The sequence below is a fragment of the Rhea americana genome, unplaced genomic scaffold (genome assembly GCF_003343005.1).
Source record: "Rhea americana isolate MKP2758 unplaced genomic scaffold, rheAme1 scaffold_610, whole genome shotgun sequence".
Taxonomy (NCBI): domain Eukaryota; kingdom Metazoa; phylum Chordata; class Aves; order Rheiformes; family Rheidae; genus Rhea; species Rhea americana.
The window spans coordinates 30,371-53,321 of NW_028186769.1; the positions used below are offsets into that span (position 1 = coordinate 30,371).

Below are 22,951 nucleotides of genomic sequence, written 5' to 3' on the forward strand. Positions count from 1 at the left end.
AAACTAAGATGGCACACAAGCTGCTTGAAAATTGAAGTGTGTAGTGTTTTAAATAAAAGGTAAGATCACAAAAACAGTATAACAAAACTCATGCGTCTACTCTTAACTACTACTAAACTTTTGTTTTTATTTYATTTGGTCTTTCCCTCACTTCTTAATGTATGAATTTTTAACAACACTTCTAAAATATGAGCAGATAGAGTGTAAATGTACTGTACTATAGAGAATTAAATAGGTATGACTCAGAACAGAGTCAAGGCTTCAATATCTGGAGCCAAATYTGTGAATCAATAACCAGTCTTCTGCAATTTAATTTGGCTAGTATTCAAACATCACTTCCTCCAAGCTCAAGAGCGGTGCATCCCTATGAGTAAGAAGTACAGCAAAATGGGCAGCAGACCTGCATGGGTGAGCAAGGAGCTCCTGGCCAAATTCAGAGAGAAGAAGAAAATACACAGAATGTGGAAGAGGGGACAGGCTACTTGGGAGAATTATGGGAATGCAGTCAGAGTATGTAGAGATGCWGCGAGGAAGGCTAAGGCCCAGTTGGAATTGAGTCCTGCAAGGGATGTCAAGGACAACAGGAAGGGCTTCTTCAAATACATCAGCAGCARGAGGAGGACTGGGGAAAATGTGGGCCCGCTACCGAATGGGGCAGGGGCCCTGGTGACAAGGGATACGGAGAAGGCAGAATTACTGAATGCCTTCTTCGCTGCAGTCTTCMCTGCTAAGGGCAGCCCTCAGGAATCCTGCAGCCCAGAYGTGAGGGAGAAAGTCTGCAGAAGGGAAAACTTTCCTTTGGTTGAGGAGGAAAGGATTAGAGAGACCTTCTGGGCAGGCTAGACATCCACAAATCCATGGGCCCAGATGGGATGCACCCACGGGTACTGAGGGAGCTGGTGGATGTTGTTGCCAGGCTGCTCTCCATCATCTTTGAAAGGTCCTGGAGAACTGGAGAGGTGCCTGAGGACTGGAAGAAAGCCAGTGTCACTCCAGTCTTCAAGAAGAGCAAGAAGGAGGACACAGGCAACTATAGGCCAGTCAGCCTCACCTCCATCCCTGCTAAGGTGATGGCACAGCTCACTCTAGATGTCATCTCCAGACATATGGAGGRAAAGCAGGTGATCAGGAGTAGCCAGCGTGGATTCACCAAGGGGAAATCCTGCTTAACTAATCTGATAGCCTTCTCGGATGGAATGATTGGCTGGGGAGATGAGGGCAGAGCAGTGGATGTTGCGTACCTTGACTTCAGCAAGGCTTTTGACACTGTCTCCCATAACATCCTCCTAAAGAAGCTCAGGAAGTGCGGGTTAGACGAGTGGACAGTGAGGTGGATCGAGAACTGGCTGAAAGRCAGAGCTCAGAGGGTTGTCATCAGTGCTGTGGAGTCTAGTTGGAGGCCTGTGGCTAGTGGCCTCCCCCAAGGCTCAGTATTGGGTCCCATCAACTTCATCAATGACCTGGRTGAGGGGACAGAGTGCCTCCTCAGCAAGTTTGCTGATGATCCCAGGCTGGGAGGAGTGGCTGACACACCTGAGGGCTGTGCTGCCATTCAGAGAGACCTGGACAGGCTGGAGAGCTGGGCGGAGAGGAACCTCCTGAGGTTCAACAAGGGCAAGTGCAGAGTCCTGCACCTAGGGAGAAATAACCTTAGCCACCAGTACAAGCTGGCGACTGACCTTCTGGAGAGCAGCTCTGCAGAGAAGGACCTGGGAGTGCTGGTGGACGACAAGTTGACGATGAGCCAGCAATGTGCCCCTGTGGCCAAGAAAGCCAATGGTCTCCTGGGGTGCATTAGGAAGAGTGTTGCCAGCAGGTTGAGGGAGGTGATCCTGCCCCTCTCCTCAGCCCTGGGGAGGCCTCATCTCGAGTACTGTGTCAAGTTGTGAGCTCCTACTGGAGAGAGCCCAGCGCAGGGCTATGAAGACAATCAGAGGGCTGGAGCAYCTGCCCTGTGAGGAACGGCTGCGAGAGCTGGGCCTCTTCAGCCTGGGGAAGAGAAGCCTGAGGGGGGATCTGATCAATGTGTACAAGTACCTGAAGGGAGGGTGTCAAGGGGACGGGGACAAACTCTTTTCCTTTGCCCCATGTGACAGGACAAGAGGCGACGGGCAGAAACTGAACCTCAGGAAGCTCTGTCTGAACGTGGGGGGGAATTTCTTCACTGTGAAAGTGACGGAGCACTGGCACAGGTTGCCCAGAAAGGTTGTGGAGTCTCCTTCTGTGGAGATCTTAAAGGCCTGCCTGGATGCAACTCTGTCTAACATGCTCTGGGTGATCCTGCTGAGCAGGGGGGTTGGACTAGATGATCTCCATAGGTCCCTTCCAACYTTACTGATTCTATGATTCTAYGAATTTCCATGTTTTTTTTGTTAGTCTCAAACTCAAAATTCTTTATACGTTATCTTTTTGTCCTGTTCTCTCTACTTTGCAATGTATGTGCTTGTAAAAGAGTAAAAGAAGGAAACAAACAGTGAAATGAAATCTCTCACATCTTCTCTTTCTTGTTTCATGACCTCAAAGCCTGACTAACATGAAATGGTGCACTGCATATGCCCCTCTTCTTAAGGAAAGAATGGGAGAATAAGCAATATATATCTAATGTTATTCATGAGTATCAGAAGACACCAAAACACAACAGGGAAGAGAAAGGTACAGGAACCTCAACAAAACAGAAGAGACATGTACATTTGAATAAAAGATGTGGAGCTCCCATTTTAAATGTTAGGAAGAAAACGAAAAGTTAGCCATTACAAGAACTTCTTTTTTTTGCACGTATCTGGTCTTTTTTTTTTTTTGAACCTTTTAAATGTTGCTGCCAATTTTGTTTTCTTTAATTTTTATAGTTGACACTTTTGCATTATTACTAAAGGATTCCCAGGATCACTTTCTTTAAAAAGAAACAGAAAAGACCAGAATACTACAAAACACTCAAAAGAACAAGAGTGGAAAACTGAATTATTACACAAGATTATAAATGATTTATTTTCTTCCTGTGTCGCATTCAACTACTGCTTTTTACCTTTGGAACATGTGTTGCTAAAGTGAGAAAAAAGATACATAGCTCCCCTGACCCTCACTTTAGAAACTGTTTCCTTGGTTAAAAGCCTCAGAGGAAGAGTCCTAATAAGACTGGATGATAACAGTCTGAGTCATGTCCAATCTTTTAAGTTTCTCTTAAATTTCCTTCACAATCTTGTTTTGTTGCACATATTTAGAGCTGCTTTACTACAGATTATTGTATAAGGCTCCTTTATGCAAAGGAATATTCTGATTTAAACAAAATTCAGCAATATGAAACAAGCACTTCTGAAATTTTCATTAGTAGATACCGACTGACATACAAATAATTCTTTCAGTTCCTAAGAGACTTAGGGAAAGTGACATACTAGTATAACAAAAGATCGCTATTTCTTGGAGTGCAAGTATTTACATGGCTATTTTCTCTCTGACAAAATCTCAGTTGTTTGTTTTTATTATTTTTGATATCATAGAGGAACACAATGTTCATAAATGAAGCTAAAGTCCAGAGGCTGCTGGAAAAGTTATAACAAAGGCTAAAATTCTATTAAATATAACAAGATTCTCAATGATTCATATACTTCCCTTTCAAAAAAATTACTCAGCTTTACATACAGCTTTTAAAAATTAAGCTTAATGTTTTAAAAATAAAGCTTAATGTTTCACGTAAAGGAAACCAACCAACCAAAAACTCTGCAGGTGTTAGAAACGGGTATATTATTGAGATAAATTCATATGGTTGAAAGACAGAGCAGTCTTATCTGTCACTCCCAGATGCTCCCTGAAATTTGACAAACCCAGAGACTAAGTATCTGTGTTCCTAGACTTCTTAAAATCACATTAACTTTTGTTTTGTTTGTTTAAATAGGTAAAGAAGCCTAGATAAAACACCTCCAGGAAAGTATTTCAGAATTAAGAGACCCTGGGGCAGGTTGGCCAAGATGAGGTGAGACATGGTGAAGCTCTCACACGATCTGAGAGGAAAATAACTGAAATTGATCACCTTAATGATGTCTTGATCTCCAGAGGTCCCTTCCAACCTTACCATTCTATGATTCTATGATTCTTTTATTCAGATTCTTTCTATGCGAAGATTGGAGATTCCTGTTCTCTTTCTCTCCTAACTCCAGGACAGGGGAGTTTTCCATAGAACTTGTATGTGGCAATTACAAACTAGATAAAGCACATACCTTTCACTGCTCCTGTAATTAGATGTGGCGTGTGTTGCCTTTGAATGTGGTTGAGGCCAACAGACAGAGGTATTGAACCTGTGTTTCTATGGAGATTATAAAAATGTCCAAAATCACAGCAGTTAATACAATATGAAAGAGATAGAAGCCAGCTGTTTCAGTTTAGCAATTATCTAACTACTGGACTAAACTGAAACTCTTGTGAGGTGAAGTTATGCTGCATCTGAATATTATAAAGCATTTTTATCCTCCTCTTAACCTGGTCTTTATCACAGACTTAAGAGCTGATGATAATTCCTGAGTAGCAACCTATGGAGTCAGGGAAACACATCAAGTCGTCATTAATATTCCTCTTCTCATTTTATTTGTTTGCTTGGAAGAAAAATGGAGTGCAGGAGAGGGAACCACATGCAGTACATTAATGAAATCTTCAAAGATGTTGAAAGATCACTAACCCACCCTCCTATACCACCTCCTGTCTACTTCCTGCTTGTTGGAGTGACCTACATTTCCCACACAGAATTGAAATTTTATGTTGAGATCAACATTTGGAACTTCATAGTAAAATCTGCCATAAACTACACRTATGTAGAGTATAGAGGTGGTATATGTAAATGTGACAGCCAAGTTATTGAGTACAGTTGCTATCATCACAGAAAAATCACTAAGATTTGAGAGATTTACGCAGGCTGGGGTAGAACATTTGCTCTGTACCGGAGGTACTAACAAGGGTTAAAAACTATAACTATGGGATCCATGAATTGCAGTTTTTCTTCTGTGAGATTTATAGAGTTGGGATAACTATTAAACAGAAAAAAGCAAATCAGTGCCTAGCATGAGTACAAGTCAAGCAAACAAAACTGCTCTCTGTACAATATGATGCCCCACTGTGTTAGGTTCAGTTTGGATGGCTATGTGAAATTCACAAATACCCACATGGCTTTGGCACAGGTATAATACAGCCATTCCAGAAATGTTCACTGTACTTGGTTAATCCTGTGGTCCTGGGAGATCTTGGAGAGAAAATGTTAGTATTGAAGGCTGGAAATAACTACAGGGTTCTTTCACTTCCAGTAATTATCACCTTATCTATCAGTTCCCTCGCGTATAACTGCTATATCCTGGGAGTTGTCATAAAAGTTGTCCTAACCAAGCACAAGGGTTTAAACTTCCAAGTTTTTTTCCTATGGATTGTAAGGGCCTACATCTATAATCTTTTGCTGTGACTGTCCCATCCTAGCAGCAAGAGTCACACTTTAGTATATTTAATGGCTGCTCCACAAACGTTGGAGGTCATCTCTGTGCATCTCTGCAGTATTTCTTAGCTCTTCTCAAAGCTTCTAGTAAGGCCAGACGAAATCAACATCAGTGGAAGCTGACAGGATCCATTCCTTCCACCATCTCACTTAATCTGYGTAGCAAATTGATCATTAAATACAATCTGCAAAAGCTGAGCTGTTTAACTCCTTTTGCCAACAGTGTTACATTCGACAATCAAGACATGAATTTTCTTTGCACAAGGATCGTTGTCACCTGGCCAACTCCCAGAACAAGCAGCAGGTTCTTCTGCTTAAATGYGACTCATTGCCAGAGGAAAGAATCTGGCTAAGGCGCCTTCCATGTCCAAGCAACTGTCAACCATATCATGGCTTACTGCTTGGTATTTACATTTTCTGGCACAGATCCACTGTGCAAAATTCCCTTAGGAGTTCTGGTATCTACTCCACTGTTGTAACAAATATCATATAGCAATAAAGGTTCCAGAAGAGTGGAATGGTATAACTTTTACATGTGTTCTTCTGTGATTAAGAAGCTGACTGAGGAATAAAATGCAGTTCAAATATTTTGTTGTTATTTGATAACTGTGTGAGAAATACAAGGGAAAATGGTTCCTTCTCACAACAGGGAAAGAAGGGTCTCCTCTGTTGTTCTGTGAATTTGGAAAAATTCATAAAGATGAATAAGGCCTGAAAAGATTTCTCATCCAGATTGCCTGGCATTATGTATGCAGTCTCCCTTGTGACTAAGCAGACCATAGTAACTCTTTCTAAACAAGACGTTAGAGTAACTTGCCCTAAGACTGAGAAGGGGAGTAAAAAGACTACATGTTAAATATGCTGGCTAACCTGATTTTTTTTTCCACTCATTCATTCTCTTGGTGATGTGGTGAGATCCACTTTGTTGGTTAGCTTCTGTAGGGCAGTCCTACCAACTATCCATACTCTTCCTGAGCAAAGAATTCCCCTCTCAGGGCTTCTAAAACCCAAGAAAGGGGTGCTGAAGCTAGCTGTCTTCAGTCTTTTTGTCCCTGGCCCAGTATTTCACATGCTAAACTTTTGTAGGCAATGCTATACTGATATCAACAGAAGACAGTAATAGCTGCAGGGGAAAATCACCAAAACCCTGGTGAATTTAGAGCCTGTATTTCACTGAAGCTGTCACTGACCCACCTGGCACTTTTCCCTCTTCCCATCTTTGACTCTGATCCTTTTTGCTGCCATTCAACACTTTGAGTTGGAATGAACTTGCAGTACAAATTCACTCTCACGTTAATTTAAAGATCACCTTCTCCATATTCTCCCTGAATCAGATGTTTATAAATCAGGTTAAACAGAAACTACTGATGTCTACCTTTCCAGGACTGCACAGTGTATCTTTTGCTCTTTGTGTCTGCCCTGTGGGATTCTCTAGAAAATGCAGTATCATGTGCCTGCAGCTGATAGAGGCTGTGCAGACCAAACAAATAGCTCATAGCCATCTACTCAAACACTGCCCATATAAAGGACTTCAGACTTCTATCCATTGCTTCAGCATTCATTCAACACACACAGTTCAGATGCTGGTATCTAATATTCTTTGTCCGTTGTTCTCAATAATCTTTCATCTGATATGCATCTGAGAAGACTTAATTTCTTTCTTGTGTTTACTGTGTCATGGGGCTCTGAATTCTCTTTTCTATACAGCTTTCCATTAGTTAACTGAATGACATATAGAGCTAAATTCCATTAGGAGAGCAGTTCTGATCCAGATGTCAACTGAGCAAATCAGATAATGAAGCAGCTATGGCAAATGGAAGCCCCAAAGATGTTAYGGTATGCAATTTCTCAGAAGATATTTTTGGTGGTCCACATGTGCTATCTTTGATGTTTGTTACAGAATCCTTCCATTCCTATTCTGTCAGCCCTTCTGCAACYGAAGCTTTCTTGTCTATTTAAATTTCACTGTTACTTACTTCAAAGGAAAAGGATTTCTACGACAGCTTGTAGCAATTAACTTTTCAATTATTCTGATAGAATATTAATTATCTTCTTCTTTACTTTGGAGAATATCATTGTTCTTCCATTAGTGGTGTCATGTAACTGCAGTGATGAAGGTCTTACAAATGAGATAAACAAAGGCTAGCACATAAGTAAGGCAAGCACACTTGTTTGTGTGTTTGTGAAATGCTCCTTGTTCTATGTAAGAACCTAAGGAGTGAGGAAATCACATTTAACTGATTCCTATAGGAAGGCATGCAGGTAATGAATAAGCATCTGTTAGTGCCATGCAAATACTGCAGAAACATTTAAGATCAGAAAAGTCTTAATTCCTATTTACATGATCTAARAAAAGTACCACTGGATGAGCAAGATAAATTTTGGTCTTCCAACTCTGAAAAGGCACTGATAAAACACAGAAACAGACTAAAGCATAGAATGCAACAATAGTTATAAAGAATATCCTAAATACTGAAAGGTGATGCCCTGGATGACCTAGGGATTAGAAAAACAGAGATATTATGATAACTTTCTAAATATGAGACAGAAATGCAGAAATAAATGGGAGATAAATAATCTATGGCACTTAAAGGGATGAAATTACCAGAAAAGGGAACAGTTCAGGGAAGACACGCATAAAAATTTCTGACTCCAACTGTCAGTTTGCTAACAGACTGCTTTGCTGCACTTTGGGCTGCTGACACAATTACTATTGCAATATTAGGGATGATCTTTGCCTAGAGAATTTATTGGACTACATGTGTGGAACGAAGGTACTGACACTCCTTTCTATTTATCTCTATTTGCAAACAGTATCACTTGTAGGAAAATTTTAATTTTCCTCAGGAAAACTTTTCTCATACTCTCAAGTTAGTGCCTATTCAGCCTCTGGAGATAAAATGTTCCTCAGGTGGAACATAATCAAAGCCTGGGACAAGGAAGGATGATGCATCCCTTTGCCAAGTTGGACAGASTAGCAGAATTCATAGGATAAACCAGATTCAGACTGAGGTGAAATATGAGGTAAACAGAGCAAACTTTTGAGTACTGAAAGTGTGTGAATTTTTCGTTGGTCATGAAGTTCATGTCATCACATAYAGGGAAAGAGTAAAAAAGTGACTTCAGCTTGACTATAGTTTTACATTCTCAACTCCAGCTCAGAAGAGCAGAAGACATTGCATTACTTCAGATTTATTCACAGTGGTGCCACCAGCAGCCTTTGGGGATACAGCTGGGACAGAGACAGTGGCTGCTGATGCCACAGATCAGTCCACTGAGCTGAGGCTCACTGCCCTTGAGAGCTAGTGGTGATCATGCTCCGTGAAACAGAAGTTTTCTCACTGTAATTTAAAACCTTAAATAATGTAGGGGCTCTCTCAGTTGCATGAGGTCAACTGATAYTGTTGGGAAAGCAGCAGATGATTATGTTGGGAGTAATTCGAAGGGGATGGGCACAAAACTATGTCTGTCAACAGCTCATGACTCTGCAGTCTTCCCTGCCTCAGTAATTACACGGGGATGAGAGGATGAAATCTCCAGTATCCTTCAGTACCTTCTTCTGTACCACTGTAAGCAAAACTCAAAGTGGCAGCATAGTATCTTTGCCCTTTGTACAACGTACATGATTCCAAGGGACAAGGTAAATTCCCTGAGCCCAGATAATTGGTTTAGTAATACAATACAACAACTGGCTTCCTCAGAGGATCTTGTTTCTGCAGACACAGAAAGACCACTAGACGCCATGTAGACGTCTCAAGACATACTCTAGGAACATTCAATCTAGAGCTTCTCCAAGGCTAGAAACTTGTATACTGCTGCTGATGAAAAGAGACCGCAAATGATGCCTCAAAAACTGAGCATCTATCAACAGCTGTGCTTCTTTGACCTGCAGGAAGGGGAACTGCTGAGGTAGCTGGCTTACCAGGGATAGTGATACCAAAGCAAAAATAATTTGGAAGTCTTGTATTATGGGAACAACATACACTTGTTCTCCCACCACTTCTTTTCTTCCTTCATAGAATCATAGAATCAGTAAGGTTGGAAGGGACCTCTGGAGATCATCTAGTCCAATCTCCCTGCTCAAGCAGGGTCACCCAGAGCATGTTAGACAGGGTTACAGCCAGGCAGACCTTTAAGCTCTCCAGAGGAGACTCCACAACCTCTCTGGGCAACCTGTGCCAGCGCTCCATCACTCTCACACAGAAGAAATTCCCCCTCATGGTCAGGCAGAACTTCCTGTGCTTCARTTTCTGCCCATTGCCTCTTGTCCTGTCACATGGGGCAAAGGAAAAGAGTTTGTCCCCGTCCCCTTGACACCCTCCCTTCAGGTACTTGTACACATTGATCAGATCCCCCCTCAGTCTTCTCTTCCCCAGGCTGAAGAGGCCCAGCTCTCACAGCCGTTCCTCATAGGGCAGGTGCTCCAGCCCTCTGATCACTACAGAGGAGAGATTTCTGTCATTTGTGGATGACCCTGAAAATACCATCCAAGACAGTTCATTTATCAGATGCGATTCTATCTCATAGGAGATGTTATTTATGGAAAATAAACCAATCCTACAGAAAGATCTCCACATCACAGTGCACTGCTTACTTTGGAGATCACTGGGAAAAGAAGGCTGGCTTAGAAAGGCTGGTGAAAGAGAGGTGGGAAGCAGAGCCATGGTTTCCCAGGACTATCTGCAGGGCTGAGGGAGCTGGCTAAGATTCCAATCTCCTAACTCTAGCTACCAGCATGGGACTTAGGTGCAAGGAAGCCGGACTCTTGTATTGACTAGACAGCTCTAGGCTGAGTAGAAAAGTTTCCTTAGCCTAGGAAAGGGAAACCCAAGCAGATGCACAACAGTCCAGGAAACTGGACATTTATCTCCAGGCTAAGTCCAGCTGTGATCCAGGCAAGGAACAGATCTGCAAATATCTTTATTGCTGTTACATAGGGGAACAGCCATGCAGTGAATCTCGGTCGATGAAAAATGAAGACTAAAAGTGACTGAAGAGGACTAGTCTGTTCTGTATGCAGATGTGTGATGAGATACCCTGCACAAGTCTAGAAAATTTTCATTCTCTGACTGCAATTCAATCTGGGAGTTTCCAGCACTTTCAGAGACATTTTCTATGCTTTTAAATACTCCAGAACAATCAGATTTAGGCCTCCTAGTTCCAAGTAACTACACATGACATTTTCGCCCAACTCTTCTCCTGTACCAGGAAGTTGAGAATAATTTGGTTTTAATGCCTGCCAAACCATTTCTTCTTTTGGAAAAGTACTTGAAAGGAGGGAACTTAGGATGTGTAATATTATATTCAGTGCAGGTATAGTCCTACAGGCCACTATAATGATCTTGAATAACACTGTAGGTTTTCAAATTTCATTTACAATTTTCCCATGCCATTACAGCAGGAAACAGAAAATACAAATAATTTCTTCACATGAACACAGTATAACTTGATTATTAGCTAGTTGAGAGATGGAAATCTCAAAAGAGCTAGATATTGGGCAAAATCATCAGTAGTGGGCTCATAGGTCAGAGTAAATTAAATTTACATCTGACATCCATTAAAATAATTATAAGATTACAATTACAAGTTAGTCTCCAAGGTATAGCAAGAATAACTTAAAAGAGCATAACACTGTTCAGTTTCTTCTATCTCCAAAGCGCACTGTTGATTAATCTAATAATCACTCTTCTCAGTTTTTTCTAAAAAATAATAAAGGCTTAACTCTTACTTTAGTTTCCTATTAGGCTCCAATTCAGCTTCCAGGCAGGTGGGTGGAAAAATTCCACACATTTTTACCTTTTTGGTATGTAAAGTAAGTAAGCAAATAATGCCCTCCCTCTTTTACAGTGTGAGAAACTGAGTTTGCAAAGGAAAATAACATTCTGCAAAGTCCTCCATCTAACTACAATAGGGAAATTTTACTTAAGTTTAAAACAGACTAAGTGTGTTTCTGTCCCAACTGAAGGCCAGTGAGAGTTCTTCTACTCTGAATCTTACAAGTTAAAGCTACTAAAACTTTAAATTTTGCAGAAACTCCTGGAATTTCATGAAGGAGGGATTCGTACTATCATAGGCTTTACTACTGGCTTGATTTATGTCATTATGTCCAAATAGACAATGATCTGGTCATACATTTGTACATAGCTCTTTGTCTCAAAAGCAAATGTGTATGTTGATGCTTTCTAGGATGTGCCATTAGCTGATTAAGACATCCCAATCGTAAAAAAAGAGAAGAGATTGTAAGAGATTGTACATCTTGGTAATTCTTGTGCAAAAATGTTACTGGTCACCTAAATCTAGAATTTTGACATGACCTGAATTCAGGAAATACCCACTTAGTTTTGTAGGCATCAACAYCTTCTAGATGCTTTTGGATCCATACACGCGGTCTAGTTAAAAATATGCACCAAATAAGTCACTGCAGTTGTCTGTGTGTGCTCTTAGCCTGCAGCAAAAGCGTAACAGCATGACTTAATGTTTAATGTTCTTTCTCAGGGAACTACACAGTATCCCCCAGTTTCTAACCAAAAATCCAGGCACAGAAGATGGCCATTCAGGCTCAGCTGATGCATTGTCACTAATTTTGCTGCAGCAACTTCATTACGTGTTAGGACCCTAGATGTCTGCCACTGAGCACATCAACGTATACATAGGTCTGACAGCTCATACTGCCAGATAGAAACCATCCAGGCCTCCAAAAACCAGCATTTCCCTGTCTGCATAACTTTAGGTCCTGACAAGATGGATGTACTGAGAACACATGTGGCTCCCCCAGCACATAGGTTGTGGTGCTGTCCTCATATGTCCCATGTTTAGGCCATAAGGATGAGGTTACTGGATAACGCAGGAGAGCACCACTTTTCCAATTATTTTTTTCTGAATTCCTTCATATAGTTTTTTTTGAGGAAAATGTTTTTTGTGCTACATTCCAGAGGAGATTCACAGCTGAATGCAGTGATAGGCACCTTTGCCACTAACAGTGCAGGGACTGCCTTGTTTATACAGACATATCTGAAGACACATCCTGGATCCTCCTTTCATTTTTTATTCCTCGCCTTGCTTTGTCCCTTACAGTATTTCTTGAAAGTGTCAGTTTTGCTTTGCTGCTTAAATTTAGTGCTGCAAAAAGGAAAGATGACTAGTGTGTTTTATGATTATACACAGACCTATTGATTCAACTTATATTTACAGCATGCTTGTTCTCATGCTGTCTCCACATTTTTTTTACAAAAGGCAAAATATCTCATCAATGTACTGAAGAAAAGGATGCAAGGGGAAAAGCGTAAGCAATATAAACAGCCATCATATATGGACATGCCTATTCCATTTGAATGCCACAGAATTCAGCATTATTTGGACAAAGCAACGTAGTGCTTTTGTCTGCCAGAGCAATACAGTTCAAAATGTATCAACATGTTGAAAATGTAAAAACAGCTCTTAGTACTAAGAGCTATTTGATCTTCTTTTTCTTTTTCTTGCCTAAAAACCTAATATATAAGTTTAGAAAGAATAAGCTCCTCCAGTCCCYGTAAATGGGATAGGCCAAGCTCAAAACAGAGCATCTTGTTCTCACCCCTTCATATGAATTTAACTCTTGCACTCTGCTGTTTCTTAAATCTAAGCTCATTTGTAACTAGTGTATAGTTACACATGCAGTTTACTCATAGTTTGAATGYGAAATATTGGGTAGCAGCACAATAGGTTTTTAACAGTACTATTCTTTTTTTTTTCTTTTCCTGTTTGAARGGGAATACATTTCATAAATAATTCATTAGGCTTTTAGGAAGCCTGCATAACTATCCTGATTATATCATTTATTTTTGAAGACAAAGGCCTGAACTACAAATTTAAGCTTGTTTGAAAAGCAAAATAGATTAATCTTCTCTTGACAGCTTTTCCGGGCTTTCCTGTCACAAACTCAAGTTCAAAATGATAAAAATAGAGCTCAGTTTTCCTTTGCTCTCTGTCTCATCTTCTCCTCTATACAAAAATGCCCCATCCTCTTCATTAAGTAAAACACCAAGCCCTTTAATTCCTCAATTTTTTGCTAATTTATAGTTTTCTGCCATGTCAGTGAGTTGAATRGGCTCACGGTTGGATTCAGCAAATGCTAAAGCTATTACAAAGTACTTCATGCGAGCTTGCTGAGATCAGGAAAAGGCATGTAAGGAATCTACCCATCTTATGGCAGGAAGCTATGAGATCCCTGTCTTGTGAAATGGCAGTATTAGACTGGTTATAATAGTTAATGCTGCACCTGAGAACATGGTTTTTTTTGGAAGCATTATTTTCCACAGAAAAGCTAAATGTAAGCAATSTATACTTTTACTAAATACTCTCTGAAAGTTTTAAAGGTTATTTCTGTTAGGAATAAAAGTCAAACCCTGGTGTCACTCCCACCAGCAAACAGTACATTTCCAGTCATACCTGAGATCATGCTTGATATGATTAATGGCAGAATGATGAGTTTGAGCATTCTCATCAGCACCTCCCCAGGAAAAGCAAAGTAGAACTTATCCAGGTTAGAGAGCTTGCCATATTCCTGTACCAGCAGACCAAGTCCAATACCTGAAAAGCACATAAAAATTTGATGCATTTAGACTCAGCAGGAATTTATAGGAGAGACATGGGGAAGAGGGAAGAAAAACAGAGAATTAATAAAACAAAAATAGTGAGCTACATTTTTACAGCTGTGGTGTGACTTCTAAAGCAACTTAGTAAAGAAATGTTTCCTTTGGGCATTTTTTTTCTCTCCTACATATTGATGATGGTAAAAATAATAAACAATATATGTAATTCTGAACTGGGAGGACTTCTTTAAGAGTGTCTTTAAGGGAAAATTCTGTTTTAATCCTCTGATTATCAGTCCAGTTTGGCAGTGTCTTTTTACTAACCCACTTTTACCAGCTCTAGATGATCCATAACTGGCATTAAGAAATCAATCTATTATATGAACATTACAGCATATTAAAGAAACAAAGTGATATGACAGAAGTATTTTGGATAATCCATATTGGCTAAAATCTCTCTCTCTACATATATATTGGAATACAGATATAGGTACCTATATATAATACCAGCAGCAATACGTTCAGTAATTGCCACTCAGTAAAGTTAGAAAAATGAGTGTTACTGCAATCATTTTAGTAATTTTTGGAAATTTCATCAAGGAAAACACATTTCTCCATATTTTACACTCCACTATATATATATTTGTATATATATATATTTCACCACATATACAAACTACCAATATAATAACTGATTAAGCCATGCCACAAGGCACCTTTGTATTTCCTCTTATCTTTGGCTCATATGAATTGCAAATGGTTCTGGCTACCTACACAAATCACAGGTAATGAATACTAACAAAAGAAAATAAATTCCAGGCCAAAAGATAAATTTCTTTAGTCTGACATACAATACTTTTATTTTCCATTTCAGCATGAGGTCGGAAATGGAAATCATTGGTACAGGAAATCTGTTCCTTATTGTTTAGAGACCATTATGGCTGTTGTTTCCTCAAGTGATTACAGAATTTTATAGATTCACAATTTGCAGATAGTTCTGAATTTACGAATTTATTAATTAATTGTATGTTGTTTGCTTACTATTTATCCTTTTTTTCATATTCCTACTCTGGGTTCACAGAAATAAAAAAAACATTACACATGCTTTTCTCTTCAGTGTCTTACATTCTACCTCTGCTACAGACACACTGTTTCAGAGGAAATAGTTGTATTAGGTATGAACTTTGTAATGTTTCARTTCTGGTTAAATTGGGTACCAACACACTCAAATTCTTATTGGATTCAATCAGCAACAAGAGCATTTAGAACCTTTCATAACACACAGAGTGCTGAAAGATTTTATTCATATTAACAGCTTTACTGAAGTTAATGGAATTATTTATACCAGTATGTATTTTAGTGACATTGATGACACGTATATCGCAGCAGAATTGTTACAACAGCACATGAAGGTGCTTTCAACCTACTTTTATCAATCTYGTTGGCCCACGTAAACTCTTTGGGTCCCAGGAATGCTACTGGACCTGAAGACAGAATTGCCTTTTCCACCTGAGTTTTATTTTTGATGGTACATAGGGCAGCTACATTAAACTCTGAAAAGGGATGCTCAGTGGAATAGATGGTGATCCTGTACCCAACCCTCTCTTAGAGAAGAAACTTACTATTTTTTCTTCTAGAAAGTAAGGATTTTCTACAAAAATCCTCCCAAAACATTCACCTCTGCTGTGGTGTGTATTAGTCTATATGCCATATGGATGTTAGTTGATACAGAAATGTAAATGACTACCTATTTTAACAGAATTTCTCTCTCAGAATTTCTGACAGTAAAAAAGATAATGAACTCTCTTTTCTGCCTCTCCCTGCAATTGAATAAATAAGGGAAGGAAAAGAAAGGTAAATTATAAACTCCTATCTAGTCTTTATTGGTTATAAGACAATAGAAAATGAATAAGGTAACTTTTCAGGCAAATAGTTTATTCTAAGCAACAAAGAAGATACCTGATCAGTTTGTCATCTGTGCCAGTGAACAGATATTTTATCCTCCTTTAAAAGCCTTGAATCTTAATACTGCCTTGAAAATATCTGCAACATTATGTTAATGCCCTTGATCAGCAGAAGAAACACAAAGATCTCTACTTTTTATCTAGTGGCTAAACCAAGTGTGTTGAAAGGAATTAGTCTGCATTTTGAGATAAGCCTAAGGAAGATAAAACTCTGCTTGTAAAATAGTTAATGTATCAAGGTAAATTGATAAGGCTTTGTTCCTACAAATGCCAGTATAGAGAGCTGAATTTAAGCATACAAGCATTCTCCATGTCTTCAGACTACTCACATGCCTAAGGGTAGGCATATGCTTAAATTGCTGCAAGACTAGACTGTATGTTTACTTCAAGTGGTGCAATGCCATTTTACAGTAGAATACAGGGTATTAAACTTCACATACTGGATACAGATGTCAACTTGCCATACAACTGCTCCTGTGCTTCTAAAGCATGCAAGATATTTACAGCGGAGAGGAAGTACGTGCCTTTTCCTAGATGCAGCTCTCTGCCCCATTGTATCACGCAGTGGAAGAGATTTTTCTCTTTTGCATGCCTTGAAACAAACTGAAGAGTATCCCCACATGGCGAGATTACAGCCATATATACCTGTAGCAAGCTCCTTTTCACATCAGAGTCCTACCTGTTCGTGCTCAGATCCTGCAAAGATAATGGTGCAAGTAGCCCTTGAACCTTGATTCCTTGAGAGTCTGAAAAACATGGCCATTCAAAGTGCATTATCCCTGACAGAAAAAGGCAAATATTGCCCAAGAATAGTCAAAAGAAATGCGGACTGGAAGGGAGCACTGGCACCCACAGAGGAAGGCTACAAGTGCAGCATGATCAGCAGAGTACAGAGGCATGAATGGAAGGTGTCTAGAGATAACTGAGATGACTCCTACTGCAGTGTGTGCACAGGGGAGAGCCCAGGTGTTTTCTGGACAGGAAAGAAGGAAAAGGACAACTTCTGATTCGCTGCACTTTGCAAAGAARTTGAAAAGGGCAATGCATATTTTGTTTCCTTCTGTCAGCCAGGAGTGTTGTGTTCAAYAGGTGTGACTAGGACACTTTCTAACCATGTGCCTTTCATTCCAGGTGATGACTGTCATGTTTGCACAGCTGACAAGTTTTTTCCTCCCTTTATTTCTTTTACATTCAGCAGGATCACAAGCCAGCAGGATGATTCACCTTCAGTTTTAGTCTTCAGAATTCTCTTTTCCACTTCCTTGGATTTCACTATGAACATTTTTCACACTATCTCAACATTTTTACAAGGTTTCCCTTACACTTTTTCACTTACATATTTACTTAGTTTTTGGAGGGGATGTTATTCATCTAGAGGCACTATCACAGAACAGACTTCCTCATTCCAACAATCTATTCAAATAACGTTGTTGCTCTCACCTCCGTATTTGTGCTATTCCTTTACCAGTGTGTGGCAATTATATCCTTATTAACTTGTTCAATATGACAAAATACAGTAAAATAAGGCTACCTTTTAAATAGAGCTAGCATCTACCATCTGATGCTAGGATTTAGCAATGGAATGTAAAAAGAAACCCGATTTTGTAACAAAAACAATAAAAGGTTAGTATGCAGAATGACTTTACTTTCATACTGGAACTGGACAAATACAGATCTTTTTCATCCTAGTCTCAATAATGAAATTACTGGAATTTTGTTCCTGGAAATTCAAACAGACAGAAAGAAGCGTGGTCCACTATGAAAATATTTCACATGGTCACTAGTGCTTCTAACACTACCTTGATTAAATTAGCCCTGAGCAAGTATAGAAGATAGCGTGATAAAATGTTAATTTGTCTACATGAACCATACTCCACCATTTGTGGAGCTCGTTCTAATGTGGAATTACTTCCAAAACTACAAAGCTCTCTATGGTAGGCAGGGCCTCTTTTACTTGTTAAGAGTTTTTCCTTTCTCTTCATTTCTTTTTTCATTTATGGRATACTTTACTTTTGCTTTTTAAAAGACAAGATAGCATCCCTTTTCCCTCTTGTCCTTTTCCTTGTTTCTCAGTTTCACTCATTCTTCCTTTTTCTGCATTCTAAACTGTTTTCTTTCTTTCCCAGCTCCTCCCTTCCTACCACATAGCTAAGTTAGTCAATATTTTTACTGTAACAACAATCCTCTACTTAATTCCTGATGGCATGACCACATAGGATCCASACTTATTCTACAGTATTGGGCAGGAAGGAAGGATGAAGGTGAAAACCCAGTATAACCATGTCTTTAATTTCTAAGGTGTATATCTCCTTGCAACTCTATGAGAACATGTACTGTACATTACGGTATTCTCTTCAATGTTTGCTCTCTCAGCAGCTCCTGATACAGAAAGCCAAAGGTGGCAATGGATGATGTATGGGGCTGCAGCTCATGAAGCAGACCACAGAAGGATATTTCTCCCACCTGATCCCATATGCAACAACACACATCTTGACTATCTGTCATTACAACCCTGGGTAGCACATAGTCTTTCTACAAGCTTGCTATCACATAGCAAGTTCCTCAAAAAAGGCCATAAATTGAGGCAGAGAAGTGAGGGATGGAGGAAGAGGAACATGAGAACATCTTTCAGGCAGTCCCAGAAGTTCCAGCACAAAAAGCTAGAGAGAATACATGGGATATGTACCCCTTCGTGGGAAGAATACCCCTTCATGGGATAACCTCTTTCTTTTGTTGTTTTACCTAGGGAAAGGGAAGGACCGAAAAGGGCTGTGCTGCATGTGGCACTCAGTCTGTCACAGCTGTGAAGCCTGAGGCTTTGCAGGGTCTGGGAAATGTGTGCTGCACTGTCTATAAGAAGGAGGCAGAACCAGTCTAGCCTGTGCATGTATATGTTGTGAGCCAGCCACAAAAATTAAGTAAACTGTATCCTGGGAGGCTGCTAAGTTGGATAGTACGCATATCTGCAAACCAAATTCCTAACTCTGTGACATTTGAGTATCTGGTGAACACTTGTTTACAACAACCTGACCTATACCACAGTGCATGTTCTTTTAGGAGAAAGGCAAATTATCTGCAGGCAAACAGCTATGGGACTACTACAGTTTCATTCAACTACTGTGAAGTTCACAACACAAATTTAGAAACAAGTGAAAAAAGAAACAGGCACCCTGCTTAACTCCCATCAGCTCAGGGCTCATCTCTACTATCACATATGGGGAGTGTCAGAGATTTTACTACAGCTATTGTAAATTTCTAAAAAACATTCTGGGAACAACATACTGTCTCCTCTCAGCAACYAGCTTGAGGAACCAAATGCAGAAACTGTTTACGTTTTTGTTGGGCCATACGGAGACAAGGCTAAATCCTGAAGCCTCTTACATGCAGTTATACAGGGTTAACTCAAGTCAGATCTTGAATTTAAAACTCTGAATCACTAGGGTATCTGAACCTGTCCAGGACATCCAGTGTAAAGTGACTGTAGTTTTTTAAGTTCTTAACACCAGGRGTAAGATGCACTTCAGAAACTGATTCAATCTTTGAGAAGAAGACGATATAACTTTTCACATTTTTACCTTTACTTCCCCTCACAAGCAAACAAACACAGAAGTTAGATACAAATAACTGAAGACCACACATAGATGTGCGTGGTTTCATTCTGGACTGAAAGAGAATATAAGCTGGACAAAATTCCTATCTAACAGGTAGGATTCTCTAATGTGTATTTGCACTTATGGATGACAACAACAACATGGGGCTTCATGCTGCTAACCATGGGGGAGTTCTCACTCCATGAGAGTGTAGGGCACTGTGGAAACTGCAAAACATTGAAAAAACTGGAGAACAAAGTTCATTGTCTTGATTTGACACAAAATATAAAACATACTACATCAAACTGCAACAAACACAGGCAAGCAATATTTTTAAACTCTACAATATAGCCTGAGTCCTTTAGCAATATTTTATACAATCTATTTTGTTTCTGCTCTATCTAGATGTTTTCTAATATTTTTAGCTGCTTCTTAACTGCAAAGGAATGTCAACTACACAATGCTAAAATRCAGGATGTAGAAGATATTGTAACACTAAGTTTATTAATTCAGTTCTGTTCAGATTACTTTTAACCTTTTGTAATCTTACATATTTTGCTGTTTTCCATGTTACTTGTATGTTAGCATTCTTTCTAATAAATATATCTATCCTGATTAAAAACCAAGATTGCATGCAACTGCAGAGCTAGGATTTTGACTTGCTAGCATTTAATTGTGTGGCAACAGATCTTAATTCTTTGGATGCCGGTGTTTTCCAGACTACCAGTTTGTTTACAAAGACTTCTGAAGAAAAGTCCTCTGAGAAATGTTGCTGAAGAAGAAAGGCTCAAAATCAGATCTCAATCTTCTGGAAAACATTCTGTAGAAATGTACCGGAGGAAGGTGCATTTATTCCCTAGTCATGGTGAGACCTTCTGTGTCCTCGCTCTGATAAGCCTGCTGTGGGTGCAGCAGCTGTAAATTCCTTCACACAAGAACATCATCTGTTTGTGCAGCGTGAGGAAAGCTTCATTGGACAGTGGCTCACTAAGATAGGACTCTGGGAATGAATGGAAGGTGCAATATTGGCCAGAGAGCAAAAAACAGCTTCTCACAGCAGGCAGGAAGGCCTCAGTCACCGGTAAAGCCACCTAATTCCTTCAGCATTCTGTGCGACCAGAGCCTGCAGCAAGTTCACTGCTCCCACAAAGCAGCCTCTCAACAACACAGCCCTGCATGTGAGCCATGCCACACTGAGTTAAATCAAGGGTGGTTATTTTAAGAGGATGTGTCATTCACCCAGGAAAGGGAAAATAACAGGCAGTCTCCTCCAATTACGAGTAACAAATACACTGCAGAACCACTGTTCTCTCAAAATTCCTGTTTGTAAAAAGGCAAAGTAGTATGATAATCTATAAGTCTCTCTTGTTAGCCCTAATCTTAGTTTTCTTCCATTTATCTGAATATGCTGTAAGTGTACTTCACATCTATGTATATACCAAATATTTTCAGAATACAGATGTAATTTCTAGCTGAGGAAGTCATGATAAAATAATATAGTTGGACAGTCACTGTACACTTAAAGAAAAAGAAAGTTATGAGGATGCTTTACTTCTATCTTTCATTAAGGTCATTTCAGTATGCTGGTGAGAGCTGCCTCASAGAATATACATATGAGTCCATCAAAATAAGAAAAACTCAGAATTATTGTGAAGAATTGAATCAATTCCTTGGTTAGTCCTTAACTCTGTTAAGATAAACAAAGTTATACCAGAGATCCAATTTGTATCCTTCACGGCTTTTCAACAAAACCAGTGACTCAATAGAGTGAAGTTAGTATTTATATATCAAAATAATAAACACCATATTATAAAGACGATGTCATAAACTGAATAATCTAGGAAAAGGACAATTGCTTTCTAGCAGTTATACAACCAACATTCCCTGATGAATTTAGACGCGTCCTGGTGAAGGCAACTGTCCTGATCAGGAATACTGTGTGAAACTCAGTGACGCTTCACAAATGGTGAATTCAAACTGGAACATAAGCAGAGAAAGACTAGAGGGGGATGGAGGCAATGAAGAACTTGCCTTCTGAAAGAAGATTAAGACCTTGGTTAGTCCAACACAGAGGAGGGTTCTCTACAAATACAGCAGATGGCTGAAGACCATAATGAGTAACGTTACATGATTTGAGAACAAACCGGAGCACAGTGAACCTAAACACATTTAGGATGGAAATTTTAAGAAAGCTCTCTACCACCAGATGGTTGACTGATGAATACAGCACCCTAGCGGGAAGTGCAGCACTTTAAAACCCTCCCTGGTTTTAAAGATGGAACATGATACATTATAGAAACATATGCAAAATGGTATAGCCTGAAGCAGCAATACGCCAGACGTGATAACCCAGCAGGTACCTTTCCACCTCACATTCCTGTGTTTCACCATAAAATTGAAATGAAAGGTGGCAACGCTCACTTGCTGTTCTTCCTTTGCAAACCTTCCCCGTGGCCCTTTTTATCTGTCACATCTGAAAACACTACCATTCTCCACCCCACCCATCAGTCATCTGGAAGCCTCTTCTCTGCAGCATCAGGGCACGTACACATCTTGTTGCTTCCTCCATATCTCCAAGTCCACCCCATTTTAGCTAAGAGCGCTATCTATTTCACTTGGACCCCTTCTGTCTGCCATCTGAGATACTGCCATGTCTCTAGCTCTGGTGTTCCTGCCTTCTGGGACACTGGCTCAAAATCTAAACATTTTGCTCATGTGGCCTATCATATTATCCTGCCAACAGCACCTTTTCAGTGCCACCCCAGAAGTTAAAGCTCCTTCCACCTTTGTCTAAAGACCTACCAATATTCTGGTATCTTTCCACAGCAATTGTCTGCTCTCCCAAAACTCTGAGTGCCTTTGGATATCTTGTCTAGCCCAAGAAAGTTAGTTCTGGACAATGTACATCTTGATTTCAGATCCCAGAAACATACAGGAAACTGAATGGCTGGCAGGACATGAGAGAGGTGAAAGGGTAGGAACTGCCTGTATTTGCCAGATTCCAACCCCTGTCATACCTTCCGTCTTAAACACAGAGGAGAGGAAGGGCAGTAAGCAGCACAGACTGTTCTAGCCATCATCTCGATGGAAGGCCAATGAAGAGAAATGATTCTGACAGTAATAAATTTAGATAAGCAGCTGGAAATGCAATTAAGTGGAAACCAACGACAGACCAATAGTGATTTGCAGAAACACCATTCTTCTGAAACTAATAAAGACATCAAAGTGTTGAGAAACCAGGGAGATGACCTAGAAAATTCGTTCAGATTAAGCAAGGCCAGGTTGTTCGTGGTTCCAAAAGCATTCAATGAATGAGAAATGGCTGTTTTTCAAGATACTATGAAAATATTTAGGGTTAGA

At 39.8% G+C, this 22,951-nt stretch overlaps 1 protein-coding gene across 1 annotated transcript in view; it reads right to left on the reverse strand.

Moving 5' to 3' along the window:
- The window catches only part of SLC1A1 (solute carrier family 1 member 1), a 58,649-nt gene that overhangs the window by 24,698 nt on the left and 11,000 nt on the right, over positions 1-22,951 (reverse strand). The window contains exon 2 of the mRNA XM_085320145.1: positions 13,895-14,035. Within this exon, the coding sequence (XP_085176271.1) occupies positions 13,895-14,035 (141 nt within the window). The remainder of the gene's footprint in view (positions 1-13,894; positions 14,036-22,951) is intronic.